This window comes from Dichomitus squalens, assembly GCF_000275845.1.
Source record: "Dichomitus squalens LYAD-421 SS1 unplaced genomic scaffold DICSQscaffold_97, whole genome shotgun sequence".
Taxonomy (NCBI): domain Eukaryota; kingdom Fungi; phylum Basidiomycota; class Agaricomycetes; order Polyporales; family Polyporaceae; genus Dichomitus; species Dichomitus squalens.
Window position 1 is genome coordinate 41,188 of NW_006766979.1, and position 17,623 is coordinate 58,810.

The following is a 17,623-nucleotide window of genomic DNA, read 5'->3' on the forward strand; positions in this document are numbered from 1 at the left end:
GGGGTTACTCCAATGTGGTCTAGTTTGACCGCGAAGGATCTCAACGTACAGAAATTTCATCGGCTCACTTCTCATTGCTCAGCCTGATCCAGGCAACCACTTTGGAAATGGCCCTCGAATGAGTCAACGCAGGGCAAGAAATGAGGCTACAATTCAAGCCTTTGGTAAATGAATGTCGCCGCTTGGGTCAAGCATTCAACAGCAAGGGCGGATGGACTAGCCACCGAATCTTCTACCTGGTGAGTGTTCGCAACGTGATAATACTGACTCGACGCAGAGCTACTGTTGCTGCTCGACTCATGACTGCGACAGCAGTGCTTCTGTACTCAGCTGGAGTCCTCTAGATCGTATGCTGATATGCCCGCCATGTCTTCGCCTGCGCGCCTACTTGCTCCGTCGCCTCAAGGATATCCGACTAAGCTGCATCTTTTGGGGTCCCAAAGGCAAGACTAGTGCGCCCCAGACCCAGCGAAGAGTGAGCCTTAGAGATGACTATTAGAGCCCAGTGAGAACAGAACGCGAGGGCTGACGCCATATCCCACCAATGAGTCATAGCCTCACGGTTTTCCGGCGAACCCCGGCTTGGTTTCCTAGTGTGCAATTGCTCGTCATATCTGAACGTCTCTTGTTTTCCAACCTCCATCATTTCAGATACGACCACTTGTCTCATACTCGCCATATAGTCGCCTCTCCCGTGTGATATCTCTCACCTGCAGCCATGGATTTTCTGCCGAGTACGTCGCCATTTTTTACTATCATCCCTCATGGGCCTGATCTTCTCACGACCACGTTGTGTCCAGCGCTCGAAGCATCATGGAACCAAAAGACCCAACAGCACATCTGTATCATAGGCAGTGGCCCATCCGGCTTAGCTGCCCTCAAAATTATACGTGACTCCCAGCAGTTCAAAGGCGGACTTTGGACAGCGACCGCATTCGAAGCTCGAGATAAGGTCGGAGGCATTTGGTAAGGCTCCCTCCCTCTGACACGCAATTATTCACGCATCGGAGGACAATGCGCTGAAATGATGCTACAATTTCACCAGGCTTCCTGCGCCACCCATAAGCAATCCTCCATCAACACCTCTCTACGACTCGCTTACGACCAACCTACCTCATCCGGTCATGGCGTATACCTCATTCCCGTTCCCTGCGGGAACCTCCCTGTTTCCCCCTGCCTCCACAGTCTTGAAATACTTTGAGGATTACGCAGCTCACTTCGAACTGAACGAGCACATCAGACTGAACACGCCCGTGCTGTCTATCACCCGGGACCACACGGCCGGGAAATGGACTGTTTGCGTCCGGGCTCTGGAAACATCCGCGGAAGAGACACACGATTTCGACTATGTGATCGTCGCGAACGGACATTACCGCCTCCCTCGTTTACCCGCTACTCCGGGGCTAGGGGAATGGGTCGAGGCTAAGAGGGCTGTGCATTCGGTCTACTACCGGAACCCTTCGACCTTCGGTGACGCCAAGACGGTACTTGTAGTCGGCGGCGGTCCGAGCGGGCAAGACCTCGTCACAGATCTGCTGGCTTCAGGTAGGAACGTCGTTCATTCCGTCACGGGTGCGGCGCCAGAAAACTTGCACGACGGTCGCCTCAAGGTGCGCGGTCGAATAGCACAGTACGGCGACCTGGACAAAGGCCTTGTTACATTTGAGGATGGATCCGAGGAGTCCGGCATAGACAAGGCCGTTCTCGCGACGGGATACAAGTTCGACTTCCCGTTCTTCCCGACGTCCGTGTTGCGCCCTTCCATCCCACCGCCAGTGCCACCCCTTCCTGGCGCTCTGTACAATTCGACCTATCATATCTTCCCTTTGGCACGGCACGTTTTCCCCCTCGTCGGCGCCGACGAGTTCCCGTCCTCCACCGTCGCCTTTCTTGGCATACCGATCCGGGTAGCCCCGCTCCCGCTCCTAGAAGCGCAAATGCGGGCCGTCCTGCACGTTTTCGAACACCCAGAGAGCCTTGACCCCACGCAAGAAGCCATCGACATCATCTCCCGATACGAGACCCTCCGAGCCCGAGTCGCCCAGCAGCGCGCATCGTCATCTCCCACCCAATTTCCGGATGGGGTAGACGGCCCCATTTCCGGACCGTCCGAGGACCCCGTCGAGCTCGCCATCGCCGCAGCGTGGCACCGCTTCGAGGGGCACGAGCAGTTCCAATACCGGGACGCGATGCACGCCTTCGCCGAGTACCCGCACCGCGTGCCGGCGTGGGAGATCGAGATGTACGACGCGAAGGGGATCCTGCGCGAGGAGTGGCGCGACCTCGAGCGCCTGGGGCAGGCGGAGGAGTGGGTAAAGGATGTCGGGGCAGGCGAAGGGGAAAAGGTGGCCGAGGAGTGGGTGGATTTGATGCGGAAACTATTGAGAAGGGCCGAGGAGAGGCATCCGGAGCGAAGCCGGTTGTGATTGAAGGTTCAAGTTGTGGGCTGGGATTCCTACTGCATAGAGCCTGACCAAATGGATAGGGGTGTGCACGGAAATGGGGGGATGGGTTCGAGAACGGCCCGACGCTTCCGCCGAGTCATTTGGACATGAGGTTCCGGTCGGTATGCACCTGTATCGCGGTAGACGGTGCACTTTCTGAAAGGGGCCTGGCCGCCAGTAGATTCATGACAAGTAAAGCAGGACAGACAAATAAGCGGTATGAATGTATAGAGAAGCTTCATGTTATGGTATAAGATGAAATAGTATGAGGTACCGCTACTAAGGATACAACATGTTGAAGCCGGAGATGTCATCATATGATAGTGGTGGAAATTATGAATGAACCGTGAAGCATATGACACAACACGTAGTGATCGATTGACATGTACCATGGCGTGCGAAGTCGTGAAAAGTGGAAGACATGCGGATATTGTCATGCAAGGATAGGGGAAGGCAATGATGGTCCGAGGAAGAGGTGCCTGAAAGCCGCCTGTCAATAGGCGCACGTGACCTGTGCGGACCGACATGTCCGAGCCTATTTTGTTATGGTGTTCTGATTCTTTGGGGACCTGACACGAGCAAAGGTTCAAGTATTTGCAGGGGGCGCAGATGAAGCAATTGGCTTGAGGCCCAGGTGTGCATACGTTCCCCTTGATACACCATCTAGCAACGACGCCGAGGCCTGGTTTTGCTTGCCCATCCATTGGGAAAACTGCGCAAAGGACCGTGGTGCGCTCGAGGAGCCGTTCTCCGTCTCAACTCGAGACTGTGACAGGGCTTTATGCAGGTTGACAGCAAGTTGGCCATGTAGGCGGCTATCGATGGTACCATGTGCCGTAAGTATGGGCTCCTCCGCCTCCACTTCTGCGCAGCGAATCATGTCATCAATAGACTCGTGCAAAATGAGGTGGCACATACCCATGTCTTCGTCCGACTCCGATTTCAGCTCGTCCTCTTCTTCTTCCTTCACAGAGGCTTTAGTCATAGATTGAGCGATGATGCCCCCATTCTCGACCACAGGGGATGCTGGGTTAGACGGGGGTTCCGGCGATATGTCTGGTGTCGGCAAATGCGCCGGAGGATTACGCCGGACCGAGAAGGGTGGAAGTTGAGGGAGCGGAGGCATAGCTGGCGGCGGTGGCGACGTCGACTGGCGCGAACAGTATGAGCATTGGCAGCACATGCCAAGCGACAAGAGACACTTACATGTTCGCCCCCCCGTCTACTCTGCAACTCGCGATGTCGCGCATACCTCAAGATGTGCTCTGGCGTTGCGCCATTCCCCAGGCTCTCTGCCCAGATGTTGGCAATCTCGATCGTCGGGGTCGGGTTCTCCTTACAGAGGACCTCGAGGAGCGGTAGCGTTTTCGGCTCCTTCGTAAGGCTTGGCCAGACTAAGCATTTGGCAAGGTCCATCGGTCAACACGTCACCCCAAGCAAAACGACGGACGTACGGATGTGTGCGCTCGTCATAGCGGAAGGCGGGGCAACGAAGGGGACAGGCTCAGGATGCGCTCGCCTTTGGGTGTCACGTCCCTCCACCGAGGCTCGCCGCTCTGTCTGTCGCTTGGTGGCGAAGTACTGGTTCACGTTCGATGCCTTGTAATCTTCGCATCCTGGAATACACTGGATTCGTTTGGCGAGCTCGTCTCGTTGCTGCCTGTTGGGATAGTCGGTGACATGGTGGAAGAAGTCTAAGATATGGGAGCGAGTCAGCCTCCGTGCTGCCGAGTGTGGGAACAAAGGAAGACTCGGGAAAGGAAGGTACGGTGATGAACGTGTCAAGGAGGTACGGATGTGGCGAGTGTAATAGATGCGCACGATACATACGGCCGAGAATTTCGTAGACTTCCTTTGGACGACGGCGATAACTGCGAGTCTTGCTTTCTGAGTCGCTCCTGATGATACTGATACTGGCGCTCGACGGTGGCGGATACGATGTTGAGGTGGCGAAACTGGGTCCAGCACTCGCGCTAGTACTGCTCGGAGTGAGCGGCGTCCAGCTCGGAACGATGGAAAAGTGATTCATGTATCGGCAAGGAGTTGGGGGTGTAATCTCGGTTATAGGGAGCTCTTGTAGGAGGAAGGGGGAGTCTGGGTGGGGTGGGGGGGTTATATGTAGGGTTGTAATGTTAAGTACTTCATTTCTCTGCAAATTTTCACACAAAAATGGAATCATGCAGAAAGTCAACAAAGCTGACCACTTCCTCCCAAACCCCCTCCCACCTCTCAATGTGATTGCAATGAGGTGTGCAACGAGACGATCGATATTCTCCCGTCCGGAGAGACGGGCTAAACTATACATAGATAAACGGCTGTCGGCATGATCAGCGACCCTTCACATGTGTGGCCGTTCAAATGATCGTGATATTTGGCAATACAGTCATGCTATATTGCAGGTTGACTTAATTGGCTCCCCATACCTACTCAGGCTCCAGCGTCGCCGCATGGCTTGTTGACATGTTGGGGCAACGTTGGCATGCTGACTCGGCTCGTCAGTCAGTAAGAGGTGAAGGTAGGAGCGACTAGTCCACCTCAAAGGATCACCGTTACTCCAAGCAGGTAGCGCAATAATCAACGGAAGACATCGTCGTCTAGCGGCCACTTACGCGGCAATTGCCATCCCTTCCACTCCAAATAGCATTTTGGACAATCTGGAGAAACGGGGAAGTGCGAAAACGTCCAGCGCATGTCTTGACAAGGGGATCGACGGACAGAGCTGGTTTGGACACTTCTTTCTTACGGGCACGCCTGCCGATTGCCGACCATGGGAAAACCATGCGGGGGACAAGGCACCGATTAACGCTACGCTCGAGAAGGCAGGAGTGTCAATGAGGCATAATCGATGAAACTTGGGAACTTGAAGATCTAGAAAAATCGCGTTCGATGTCCGGTCCATCGGCTCAGAAGTCACCAGAGGGGGCTACATTGGTGCCACCTTGTTGGTGTTCTTTGAACCAATGAAACTGCTTGTTAGTTACCTGCAAATGCCCGTAATCATTGTGGGGTCGCAGCTCAATGGACACGACTTCAACGCGTGTAGGGTCACAAGGCGTTAGCAGAAAGCAGCCAGCGGGCAAGACATAATGACTCACTGTGTCCTAGAAGAAGCTGAAGCTCAACACTCAACGATCCACCGGCTCAGCCCCGTGGTAACCACTGGTCCACCTTTCCTCCTGATCTGCCCTTTGTTGGCATGGAAGCCTTCAATGGGCGCGCAATGCACCCCATGGCCATAGAGCGCAGAAAAATGTCGCGCCGAGCGAAACGTAAAGCGGTCCCCCGACCATGCTGACTGATGTGAGGTTCCAAGTAGGAATCACCTGTCTAAGAAGCCTGTCGTTGTATTGCCACGATGTCGTACACAGCCCGCTCTATTGCCTCGCTGTTATCGCGCATACAAAGGGTGGTGGCCCATGCACGGCCTTCGCATGCTCCGCGTGAACTTACAGTGGTCTAACGCCGGGAACCCATATGCACCGCTTCCCATGCCCTTCTCCCTTGCTCTTCCCCCATCGACGTCCTTCTCCCTCGCATATCCAAAGACCCCGTTGAATCCTCTCATCTCGTGCCCAAGCTCTGACTTCCTAATGCGCCCGCTTGGGATTCGCAATAGCCTCAGCCGCTCCTACCTCTCGAGCGTATCGATGGCGATCCCGAAGTTCGTCCAAGAACCAGTAGTGCGCCTCGTGCACCCGACTGCCGAGTGGCACAGCGCAAGCTCTCAAGGCAAGCAATCAACCGCACCGTACACGCTGGGACACGAGGCCTACCGATTTCGCCGCGATCGGCTGCAAGCTCGTGCGGGAGACGGGTCGCGGTGTACGGAAGTCGGGCGGGGGAGCAGCTGTGGCGATCCTTCCCATCGGAGACGATCGCACCAGTCGTTGGCTCTGACATGGCTCACGACAAGAAATCAGACTACCTCGACGGTCGGTCGGAAGACACCGGTCGGCCGGCTGTCGACGCAGCGCAGCGCAGAGTGGAAGCATCCCTCCGCTTTGCTCTGCCGTGGCACGGTACTTAGATAGAATGCATTGTCGGGCGGGGGCTTCTGGCAGCCCCTCAGCCCGCCGGCGCACTCCATCAAAGCTTAGCGTCGTGCGCGTCGTGTGTCGCACACGCAAATTCTTGACGGTGGGGGTTGGAACAAAGCTAGAAGCAGATCGGCACAATGTCAGCGGGCAATTATAGTGAAGGGTACGAGTGAGTGCCTTTTCATCCTTTCGCCCGGGAATCACAGAAATTGATGCGATTTTGTCGGGTCACATCAGTAGGTCTAACGCAAGGCGGGATGCTGATGCCGCCACTGAATGGGGGAAATGATGCGCCCAACGCCACAAACGTACGCGGGGGACCTACGCTTGCAAATGGGACGGAAGAAAGGGCTTGAGAAGCTTTCCTGCGCATCCCTCGAAAGCGAGGGGCGCGCCAGATAGCTATACAAGGGAGGCATAGCGAGTGGGACAGGGAGAAGGAAAACCCAAGGGGGGAAAACAACGGGTCTTCGGGAGCGCCGCACGGCCAAACAAGGGAACTGCCGACACCTACACATGTCTTTGGGCGGGTTCCTTCACCCCGCCTTGGACTGTCAGAACAATAGAAGCATCTGCAAAGCATAAAGGACATCAGATTGCAAAAGACAACGGATAAGGTCAATATATCCATATGCGCCACATGGCCTAACTAATCTCCCTACTAACCACCTCCATCGATGTCAATGCTACCGACCCAAACAGAAGACGGCGCACCTATTTCAAGCAGTGATCAGTCACAAGAAGATCAAGTAGGTGACTCACGACGGCAGGGGAATGTCAATAGTGGTGCCACGACCATCTGTGTCTTCTTGCTGTAGCGACATAGCGTGGATATCATCATGTCTGTCTGGGAACACACTGTTACCTCGAAAACTCAATCATCTGTCGCTTCATTGGGTTGGCGAAGGTCGATAGATAGTGGGAGATCAAGTTGATGTCGACAGTAAAGCGTGCAATAATAAGGAGACAATACTAGAAAGTTCACCTCGCAGAGGACGCGGTAGTCCTCCGGTGTATATACATAAGCAGCCTCAAAGCTCATGCATTGCAGAAAGCCACTCTTGCCGCTTCACGAGCTGCGGAACTGTATCGAATATGTTATCTCCTTCCGGAGTAGCGGCGAATATCGCAGAGCGCTCGTCAGTGAAGGAAACTCCTGTGGCGTCTTCCTGGGTCCCCTAAGTGAACCAGGTTTGCAAGCTGCCGTCGACGGTCGTCTCGACCGGTCTCGTCGTCGTGGCATCATGCGAGGGAGATGACGCGGAGCCAATGAGCGTGCGACGTTCGGACGTACTCAACGCCCAGACAGACGCCTCGGCGGCAATTGCGCTCATCACTGGAATCCCACTCTCCGTCGACGCGCCCGACGACCACTGCCCTCGTCTCCGACCTTGACGGCCACCTCCCACACCGCTGGATCCCAGACAACGCACCACACCAAGTCGATTTGCAGGGACAGTCTCCCGAGGCCGTGCGAATCTACACTCATCTCCATCCGAGGGACACAATAGCCGACGGGTCGAGCGGTGGAGCTCTCTGTTCAGTTCTCTCGTCTGTCGCTTCTCGCTGCTCCGCGCACCCTGTGCGTCAGTCGTCTTCAGACTCCAGCCAGCTTCTGGGCCGCTCCCTGCTCCTCGAACTGAGGTCTCAGCGCAGACTTTGACGACAACGACCATGTCCTCTTCCTCGTTCTCCTCTTCCTCTCCCTCCTCCTCCTCCTCACGCTTTCGCTCCTCCCTTCCCCTCGGACGCGTCCTGCCCACCGCGGTCGTCCTGGCGGAGCTCGCGTCGCTCGCTGCGGCGTACTCGTTCAACATCGTCAGCACCCCGCGCCAGTGCGAGAACCTCACGGTGCAGATCACCGGGGACGGCGGCCAGCCCCCGTACAGCCTGCTCATCATCCCCGTCGGCCCGTCCCCTCTCCCAAACGCGACCGAGGTGCGCAAGATCACGAACGTCGCGTTCGGCTCGGGCTCGTCGGCGTCCGCCGACTTCCAGCTCGCTTTCCCGGAGAACTCGCAGTTTGTCGCTGTTGTGAGTACTGTCTTTCGGTGTGCTTGTCTGTGTGGGGGGTTGGGGATGCGCGGACGAGGTCTGGCTGGCTGGGGTTTGAGGACTATGCTGGAGGCGGGATCGCCGAGTTGTCGGGGTTGTGCAGGTGCGAAGGTATCTCGCATTCACGCTTTGTTCGGGGGCCGAGGTCTACGCGTTCGCTTTCGTAGATTGAGGCAGCTCCTCTCGGGCTCGGTTCTCTGGGTGTCGCATCCAGGCTGCCGCGCCACGGCTGGTCTCCGTACTGTTCCCTTCCGGTGGCAGTCTGCGCAGGAGGCATGTGAGCGCGATCAGCCTGGGTACGGCGCGCCGCTTGTGACCCCCCTGCGTGCATCGAGCCCCCTTGAGCTTCCCGCAAGTGCCCCCTCGTCGTGTCCGCGCGCCGCGAACGTCGTGGCCATGCTGTACAGACAACAGCCAACACCCCGGTTTCGTCCGAAGGCTCATCTTGCGCGGTGTCCAGTGACTGCGCATGTCGGGACGAGCCTCCTGCAGGGTACGTGATCCCGCCTGAGCAGTCCGCATGCGGCACACGACGACGCCCACCGAAGCCGAGCTATATTTGTGCTTCTCTTCCGGGTGCACTCGATCGCGACTAGAAGACGACGACGGCGTCGCGCCGTGTCCGCGCTTGTTTTGGCACCCTTGCTATGGCGCTCGCTGCTTCCCATCTAACTCAGGACAACGACGTTCGACAGGCGCTGCCAGCGCCGCTCTTTGAACATCACACTGACACAACATTGCATGTGCAGGTCAGCGACAACGCAGGATTCGGAACTGGCGGAACTAGCGCAGCCGTCACCGTCTTGTCGGGCAATGACGGTTGTTTCAACCCCACACAACAAGTCTCCCCGCAGTGGTTCCTGCACACAACGCCCGACGGTATACTCAACAGCTGTGTACAAACGCGCATATGGTGGAACCCGGGTGACCCTCAGGGGTGCGGCGATTATTCCTAGTCAGATCCGGGTTGGTATAGTACTGACGCTACGCCGCCGCGTCGACAGCACGCCAAATTTCCAGGGTGTCATTCCTGGAGGCGATTCATTTTCGATACCTGTCGGCCCCACATCAACAGAAATCGGATCCGGCGTCGGTTTCAACTGGACAGCGGACGTGCGGGAAGGCACGACGCTCTTGTTAGTCGGCGGCGATGACCGCGGGCTGGGGGTCGCGGGCAGCAACGTCTTCACCGTCCAGCGGGGCAGCTCGTCGTGCCTGAACGACACCTCCCCCTCCTCGACACCCGGGTCTCCTGCGGGCGGTAGCTATCCGACGAGCACGGACGGCTCGGGGACACGGAGCGGTAGCGGGAGCTCCGGGTAGGCCTCGTCTCTCCACTCCAACGCGCGCCTACACTTACGTGTTCCCATGTCATTCAGCTCTTCAACAAACGTCGGCGCGATCGTCGGCGGTGTCGTCGGTGGCGTCGTCGGTGCGCTCGCGCTCGCGCTCCTCCTCGTCTTCGTCATCCGCCGGCGGCGCTTCCACCAGAGCGGCGGCACGAAAGAGCGCCCGGTGGACCTCCTGCAGGACAACGACCACGACGGCCCGGACGCGGGCGACGGCCGGCTGCCCGAGTACTACCAGCCGGAGCCGTTCGTGCTCCCGGACCCAACCGTCGCGTCGTCGCAACACGACCTCGTCTCCGGGGCCGGGGCCGGCACGCGGCCGGGCACAGGCACGGGCTACAGGGACGGGGACGGGGCGAGGCGGGAGTCGTTCCTGTCGACGAGCACGTCGGACAACGCGGGGCTGCGGGCGGGCGGGCGCTCGAGCGCGCCGTCGACGAGCGCGCGCAAGAGCCCGGTGCCGCCGAGCTTCAGGCCGGTGAACATCATCCAGCACGACGATGCGGGCCCGCCGGAGGAGGCGGAGGAGGAGCAGGAGCCGGAGACGATCGAGCTGCCGCCGGCGTACACGAACATCAAGCCGAGAGAGGTGCCCAAGGGCGGGGATGCGGCGGAGGGCTCGGGCTCGGATGCGGGCGCGAGCGCGGCGGTGCAGGCGGCGGCTTGAGCTGGGGTGTTGGTGTATGTGAGTGTTGGTTTTGGTATTTGGGTGGTTGGGGTAAGTCCTGACGTTGGCACGCTTCTGAAGTAGAGTGTCTGTGTCAGCGGGACGTTGCTCGGATTGGCTCGCCCAAGCAGCTCTTCTTCCCTCTCACTAACCTTGGCTAGGAACGGCCTTCTGGACCGTCAGCTATATCTCAACCCCGCCCCCCTGTTCTCTCTCCCTCTACGCAAGGTAAACGCTTATCTCACGATCTGCCCATGTGTATGTCCCCTGTCTTCCTGTCTCCTTCGTTTTCACCCTCCTTTCAACGTCGTGTTCTCCGCGTTCCCTTACCCTTCCCTTTCCCTTTCCCTTGCCCTTCACCTTATCCCCTCATTGATTGTCAACTTCTCTATTGGCTGTCGCTCAACATCTACACCTGGACATTTCTCGCATCAAGGCCCCTTGACCGCACACATGCCAGTCTCGCGGAAGGATATATCTTAAGGTCTTGGTCAACCGGTTGTCTCGTCATAACGTGATACCTTGCATTCCCCGCGACCTTGCACCCGCATTTTGCCCCTGCGTACCTCCCCACCCGTATATTGTCTTATGTTTTCGGGCCGCGCATGACTCATTCGAGTCAAGTATCTTATGTACCTATCTAATACCCTCTTGAAAGTTGACCTGTTCGTCGCTTTGGAATGTGTAACTGGTACATTCTCACACGTCTGAATGCGCTCTACCGTGCTTTGCCACTAGCTGGAGTATTTTGCTGTGAGCGGGTTGCTCTGCTAGGCTGAGCGTGGTCGGCGTCGTGCTGGTTGCGCACAGATTCGAGACGGTCTGGGTATATGCGCGTCTGAGAATACGCTGGAGGGATCATGCGCATGAGGTGTATAGCGAAGCTGCTGTAGAGGGTGGGCAGAGCAAGCCCGGGGGCGGGGAACAACTAGCTGGGAACGTAGGCAGCAGAATGACCAAGTCCATCGACGTCGTCTGAGAGCGTCGGTGTGTGGAGCGTCGTGTCGTATAGTGTATGTGACGTGACGGTCGTGCAATGGGGTGGGCGGGTGCATTCGGTACGCGCGTGAAGGCAGCGGACAACGTCCGCGTCCGACGTCCCCAAAGGCGAGGCGTTACCTCCGCTTGAACACCAGCGGCGCGCGCTGCGGGCTGACGGGCGAAACGAGCGGTATGAGCAACGTCCGCCCTAGAAGCTTCAGCGAGACGGAGGGGGGCACATACTACAGCGTCACGCTCAGCTTGCTCTTGAGCAGCCGCGCCTTCGTCTGCGCGAACGTCTCCCCTGCGAACTGGGGCTCGGGGCGGACCTCGACGCGGTAGCGCGCGATGAGCAGCGTGAGCACGGCGATGGACTCTGTCTCGGAGAACCCGCGGCCGATGCAGCCGCGCGGGCCGCCGGAAAAGGGGAGGAAGCAGTCGCGCGGGTAGTCCTTGAGGAAGCGCGCGGGCTTGAAGGCGTCGGGGTCTTCCCAGTACTTCGCTGTTTGGGGAGGGAAAGGGGGGTTAGGCAGGGTTCGCGCTATGTAGTGTAGTGGTGGAGGCTGGGCGGTGGACACGAACGTAGGGAAGAAGAGGGAGGTGGACGGCGGGAGGAAGGGAATGTGGACAGACGAGAATGTGGACCGCGGGGCACTGTCGATCGAAGAATGCGCGGACGAACTCACGGTTGTTGTGGAGCCCGGGGGTGTGCACGGTCACGTATGTCCCTTTGGGGACGGGGATGGTGCGCTTCTCGCCGGCTGCGTTGGTCGTGGTGAACGAGGTGTCCTCGGCGCTCTGTTTCGGGATGGTGATCACGGGAGGGAATAGCCGGAGGGTCTCGTTGAATACGCTGTCGGAGCCAAGTAAGATAAGTCAAGGACGTGTCGTTCCAAAATGTGGAGTATGAAGGGAGGTGGATGTGGGCATAAGTTGCAGAGAAGGGAGGACAGACGTACGCCATCGAATATGAGAGCGTGGAGAACTCTTCGTAGGTCGGAGTGTGGCCGTCGCTGAGGACCTGCTTGATGCTTTGGTAGAACTTCTCCTGTTCCTCCTGATACAAGGCCAGGAGGATGAAGCAGTACGCGAGCGTATGTGCGCTTGTCTACCCGTGTTGTGAGTCGGGCGACCGGTGTGGTGCGCGTGCCTTTGGGCCGCCTTACTCACCTCGTAGCCAGCCACCATGAATATGAACACGTTACCCAGCAGCCCGTCATCGGTCAGCTTCTCCCCGCTCTCTGCCAACCCCTCGTTGGCGTCGAGTAGACTGCTGAAGAGGTCATGCCGCTCCTCCTTGACCTCCGCCGTCCGACGGGCGACGATCATCTCCTGCATATAAAACTACGGACGTGCACAACGTCAGAGTGTCCCGAGACCTGAGCAAGGCCGATCAAGCAGAAGGCTCACCTGCAGTTCATTGGAAGCCGTGTAGAAGTTCCTCATGACGGGCAAGCCCCAGCGAAGGAGCCACCTTGGGAACATGAGCTGCAGGAAGAGGTTCCGGGAGACGATGTGGAGTGCTTGCTGCACCCGATGCTCTCATGTCAGTGAACGCGCCACACAATTCTCACTACGAGAAGTATAGGCAGACCTTGAACGTCATCTGGTGTCCGTCGGGGGCAACCGCTTCGTCCTTCCATGAGATCCGCCGCCCGAAACCTGCAACGCCAATCACGAGAAGCGTGATCTGCCAGATGCGATATACAGAACGACAGCGACGTGCAGTCAGTCAGCGGGAGTGGACACAGGGCCAGTCGCACATGCGGGGAAGAACGTACCGGAACAGTCAGGTCGGTGATGTTGTCGATCTCGACCGTGTCCTTGGAGCCCCAGACGTTGTCGAACAGGTCCTCCATGATCCGCACGGTCTCGTCCCACACGAGCTTGTTGTTCTTCTGCAGGCGCGAGCCCCGATATCCCCGTGAGCATCTCGATGGGGGACGATGCCGCGACTCCGCGCGAGCGGCGGCGTCGGGCCATACCCGCGAGCGCGAAGGGACGCCAGAAGGCCACACACCTCTGAGAACGCCGGCGCGACGAGCTTGCGTTGCCGCTTCCATTCCTCGCCCTCCGAAGCGACCAGATTGGGCCCGAAGGCGAGCAGGATCTTGTATGGCCCCATGGGCTTCGGGAAGCGTGCGCGCGCGCCAATGACGTCCTACAGATGGCGCCGCGGGGAGCGGGGGAGGCAGACGCAACGTCAATCGGCTTGGCAGGGATCAGGCGTGCCGGGGTGACGCACCTTGACGACGACAGGGTCGGCGAGGAAGACCGTGACTTCCGCGGAAGGCAGCACGCTCACCTTCCGCAGGCGCGAGGTCGCGAGGTTGAGATACGGGGTCGACGGCGACGACGCGAGCAGACGGACGGACGCACCCCTGCCATGATGTCCCACCCCGCCTCCTCGAAGTCCTTGTATTTGCGGTAGAGATTGACCTCCGATTGCAGTCCGGGCGAGATGCCGTCGACGCGGAACGGGAACCAGACGAAGCGGTCGCTGAAGAGCGTGCGGAACCCGGGAAGGTTGCTGTGCGGCGCGTACGACGGCAGCGATGTCAGCGGACATCACAGATGAGCAGCCGTTGAGAGGGCATACTCACTTAACAGATGCGGCGGCGCGCCGCCAGTCGATGAATTTGCGGAGGACAACCACTGCGAGCAGTAGCAGTCCCAACCGCACCATGCCCTGCACGTCCTCTAACATCTTACTGTTTTTGTCGCGTCCTGCCGCGTTGCGCCCGCACCGACCGTGATCCTAGGTCTGATCGCGTTCAGGAGGAAGAGCAGAATGCGCTGGTCGATAGCGCGTCGAGGGATGGGAGAAGCAAATGGTGTGAATGCGCGCGGGGCCCCGGAGTTTAATATAACGCCGCATGCTGCGTGGCACAGCTACAGGATGGGGTCCCTGATCCTACACAGATCCATCATCGGGGGCAAGAAGTGGTGCTGGGCAGACTTGCCAGCAATGGTACATGAGACATTCTCCTTTGGGGATGGGAATTGGACCGGGGGAACTCGAGCCTCGCGCTGCGGCGAGTGTGTATCGATCAGCGCTCCGCCCACCCCGGCGTCTTCCGCGCGGGGCCTGGCGAGGCCCAGGAAGCTTTGGAATTCCAGGAATTCTACATATCTTCGTGCACACGGGGACACGGGGAGCGTGGGGGGCTGCGCTGTGGGTAGCACGCCGTGGCGACTTGACGGTCGGTGACCTCGCTTGCCTTCGCTTGTGCTTGATCGAGGCCCTCCGGCTGGCGAGTTTGCTTGAGCGATGTTCAGCAAGTTCACCTACGCGAGCGCTGCAGCTGATAGCGTAAGTCATTCGTCGTGATCTGCCGCAGACTGAACAGTAGGAGGCTTCTCATCTGCTTCCATGCTCGGGGCGACGTCTTCACGTCATTGCGATACATATGCCAGCAGCGATTATCGGAGCAGCACAGAATCAGTTCGGAACCATAGCAGACGGCTTCACAGATTGTGTGCAGATCGGGTTAGGGGGCCGAAGTAAAATCCGGCGATTTGCAGAGACGTTCACGCGGTTGTAGGGGTGCAGTTGAGGGAACGTCCGGTCGGCGGGTGCGTCGCGTATCGTCGACCGTAATGCGTTCATAGAGATATCGGTGGTGTTGCGTGAATTCCGGGCGTCGGAATTGTACACGAGCGCGATCCTGATAACGGCCGTGGTCTCACGAGGCTAATAGACGCGAATGTCGCTCGGTCGCACAGCTTGGAACTTGAAGGGCGAAGATCACGTACTGGAAATCCGGGGGGCCGCAATTTTTGCAAGGAGTGATCAGCTGCAATAGCACGTCGACGAGGTTTGGGGGCAACCTCCGCTGACGGTTGGGTGGAAGGGCATTAATGTATGACGTAGCCTGCGTCCTACCCCCGAGCTGCGTATTGACACTCACAGATTCGTGGATTGGAAGATTAGACTGAATGCTTGTGCCTTGCGCGAAGTCGGAATAATTCTATCTTCTGGTAGGCGAACAGGGTCGCGATATATTTGACGTTCGAACCTAAACGACGCGAGGTGATGGAGAAATCCTTCCCAGTGAGGCAGCCTGGGAACTTATAATTTGGTAGGCGCGAACGCGTGAGATCCCGACCAGCCTGCGATGCTCGACCAGCCTGAGGCGCAGAGAGGAAGAGCAGGACGGTGGTCATTTCATGGATGCTGGAATGCGGGTTGTCGCCTGCTGTGAGATGAATTATCTGGTGGCTAGCGACATCAATGGAGTCAGAGTTCGCGATCACTTGTGTCTGCGGTGCGTAGCGGGACCAGTACGCAGGGAAGCAACCGTATCTGAACATCCGCGGCGATCCATACTTGAAGAAGCACGCAAGGTCTTGCCCCTGCGCTAACCTTGAGGGATTTAGGGGCGATAGTGCGCGGGATCACCCAGCCTCTCATGAGTCATCAGACGACTCGCAGAGCTGATTGCGCCCACACTGTGAAGTGATTGGGAAGAGCCGCGCTGCATGATGGTCGACGGGGGAGTGCGCGAGTGGTAATGAGTATAGAGAAGTTGACGACCTACATTTCATGTCCGGTCTTCCTCCAACAAATCGATCCAGGATATCGACGGTGAGGCAGCAAGGCTTTTCCCCAGGTTCACGCTTCGCGCGCTGGCTCCGGAGTCGAGAAGAAGACGTCTTCCCACCCTTGCTTCGCATTCCTGATAGACTACACGTGTCCTGTCAACGGCCAAGAGAAACATTGAACCACGTCAAAGAACCGAGGACGGCCGCCACATCGAACGCGCAACGGATTGCAAGAATGGAAGAGCCCTCCAGGATGCTCGACACGTGGCGTGCGTGTTCTGGCGTACACTTCGACGGCTGGACATTGATTCTCGAGGAACGGGAAGGGCGACGAACGTTCGTGCACCGAGGCCCGGGGACAAGATGTTGGAACGCGTACGGCAAGGCAAGCGTGGTGCGAGAGCCCCGGCCGTGTCTCAGGCGAACAGTCTTGTCGCGCCGGTGATGCGCCTTGTCGCGGCTTGTCGCGCCTAGGCGGATTCATCCCACTTTGTTCTCGAATGCTACGTCTCATTTGTCTTGTAGCGTACATGTCTTGTTCTAGTATGGTATTAAGTACCCCCGATTTCAGTCAGCTCACCTCAGTCCCGCGTACACGCGTACTGAGGTGAGTATACGATTATTACTTACTTCGATTGCTTATGCTTACTATCACTCTATAGTGCTTTACTACAGGTATTATAAATATATATTAGTCCCGCGTACACGCGTACTGAGTGCTTTACTACAGGTTATGAGCCCTGCCTTCTAAGGCAGACTTCAGGCACTAGAAACTTACCCCTTTAGGCAACCCCTCCTCCCCGAAATGGCGTCCATCAAGCTTACTAACGATGTTGTCCGAGTTCCTAAACTCGACGTCAGCAGCACCAACTGGGTGTTGTACAAGGAGCGCCTTACCTGGGCAGCCGACGCGAAAGGACTCGCTGGACATCTCGACGGTGCGGTCCAGGAACCAAACGCACCGCCGTCGCCAGCTACACCTGCATCAGTTGCGCAAACCGCACCTGCGACAGGTGCGACGACCGCCGCGGCAGGCGCGACAACCACCTCCGCTACGATGCTGGATCCTGCGCAGGTGGCGTACGAGGCAGAGCTCGCTACGTGGAAGAAGGGCGAGGCCATCGTCAAGCAGCTCATCGCGAGCACGATCCCGGACTCGCTCTTCATGAAAGTCCGATCGATGTTACGACTGACTGTCGAGCGAGTAAGTGGAGACGAGCGAGGCAGGCAGGAGCGCCGACGAGCTCTGATCGCAGTGAGACTGGAGCGGAGCTCAACAGGCAGGACTGGAGACAAGTTGTGTATTGAGCGAGGTATCTACAGAGCGAAATACACGATGGCTTACTTGGAGACAAGAGGTCAAAACTAGAGTCTCCAGGTAGCAAGGGATCCAGCTATATACAGGGAACGAACAATGGGCGCTAGAGAACAATAGCGTCGCCATGGGTACGGAGTACAAGGGGTGTAGGACAATAGCGGACGTGGGAACAAAGGGAGCTATTGTCCGTGTGTGGACAAAGGGAACCGTAGCGAGTAGTAGAACAA

General features: G+C 57.9%; 6 protein-coding genes across 6 annotated transcripts; 3 read left to right on the plus strand and 3 right to left on the minus strand.

Moving 5' to 3' along the window:
* Positions 1-718: 718 nt before the first annotated feature.
* DICSQDRAFT_130398 (FAD/NAD(P)-binding domain-containing protein) lies at positions 719-2,426 on the plus strand (the record flags this gene model as incomplete). Its single annotated transcript, XM_007371313.1, has 3 exons — positions 719-734; positions 801-966; positions 1,046-2,426. The coding sequence occupies 3 exons, from the start codon at positions 719-721 to the stop codon at positions 2,424-2,426; spliced, it is 1,563 nt and encodes a 520-aa protein (XP_007371375.1).
* Positions 2,427-3,030: 604 nt separating this feature from the next.
* Positions 3,031-4,473, minus strand: DICSQDRAFT_130399 (uncharacterized protein; the record flags this gene model as incomplete). Its single annotated transcript, XM_007371314.1, has 5 exons — positions 3,031-3,308; positions 3,363-3,594; positions 3,651-3,838; positions 3,899-4,138; positions 4,275-4,473. The coding sequence occupies 5 exons, from the start codon at positions 4,471-4,473 to the stop codon at positions 3,031-3,033; spliced, it is 1,137 nt and encodes a 378-aa protein (XP_007371376.1).
* A 3,335-nt stretch (positions 4,474-7,808) lies between these two features.
* DICSQDRAFT_113750 (uncharacterized protein) lies at positions 7,809-11,333 on the plus strand. Its single transcript, XM_007371315.1, has 5 exons — positions 7,809-8,515; positions 9,286-9,473; positions 9,541-9,855; positions 9,916-10,570; positions 10,634-11,333. The coding sequence occupies exons 1-4, from the start codon at positions 8,156-8,158 to the stop codon at positions 10,550-10,552; spliced, it is 1,500 nt and encodes a 499-aa protein (XP_007371377.1). The 5' UTR covers positions 7,809-8,155; the 3' UTR covers positions 10,553-10,570; positions 10,634-11,333.
* Positions 11,334-11,385: 52 nt separating this feature from the next.
* On the minus strand, positions 11,386-14,460 carry DICSQDRAFT_94316 (cytochrome P450). Its single transcript, XM_007371316.1, has 12 exons — positions 14,137-14,460; positions 13,913-14,063; positions 13,779-13,838; positions 13,554-13,694; positions 13,315-13,431; positions 13,128-13,223; positions 12,944-13,060; positions 12,704-12,877; positions 12,493-12,641; positions 12,220-12,386; positions 11,777-12,035; positions 11,386-11,704 (listed from the first exon to the last, which is right to left on the minus strand). Exons 1-12 carry the CDS (start codon positions 14,238-14,240, stop codon positions 11,668-11,670), a joined length of 1,572 nt encoding a protein of 523 aa, XP_007371378.1. The 5' UTR covers positions 14,241-14,460; the 3' UTR covers positions 11,386-11,667.
* An 85-nt stretch (positions 14,461-14,545) lies between these two features.
* DICSQDRAFT_141708 (uncharacterized protein) lies at positions 14,546-16,192 on the minus strand (the record flags this gene model as incomplete). Its single annotated transcript, XM_007371317.1, has 3 exons — positions 15,445-16,192; positions 15,290-15,369; positions 14,546-15,227 (listed from the first exon to the last, which is right to left on the minus strand). A coding segment is annotated over exon 1 (295 nt), but the record flags the coding sequence as incomplete, so codon positions are not given.
* A 691-nt stretch (positions 16,193-16,883) lies between these two features.
* DICSQDRAFT_175423 (uncharacterized protein) lies at positions 16,884-17,386 on the plus strand (the record flags this gene model as incomplete). The annotated part of the gene is made up of 2 exons (XM_007371318.1): positions 16,884-17,282; positions 17,339-17,386. The coding sequence occupies 2 exons, from the start codon at positions 16,884-16,886 to the stop codon at positions 17,384-17,386; spliced, it is 447 nt and encodes a 148-aa protein (XP_007371380.1).
* Between the last annotated feature and the right edge of the window lie 237 nt (positions 17,387-17,623).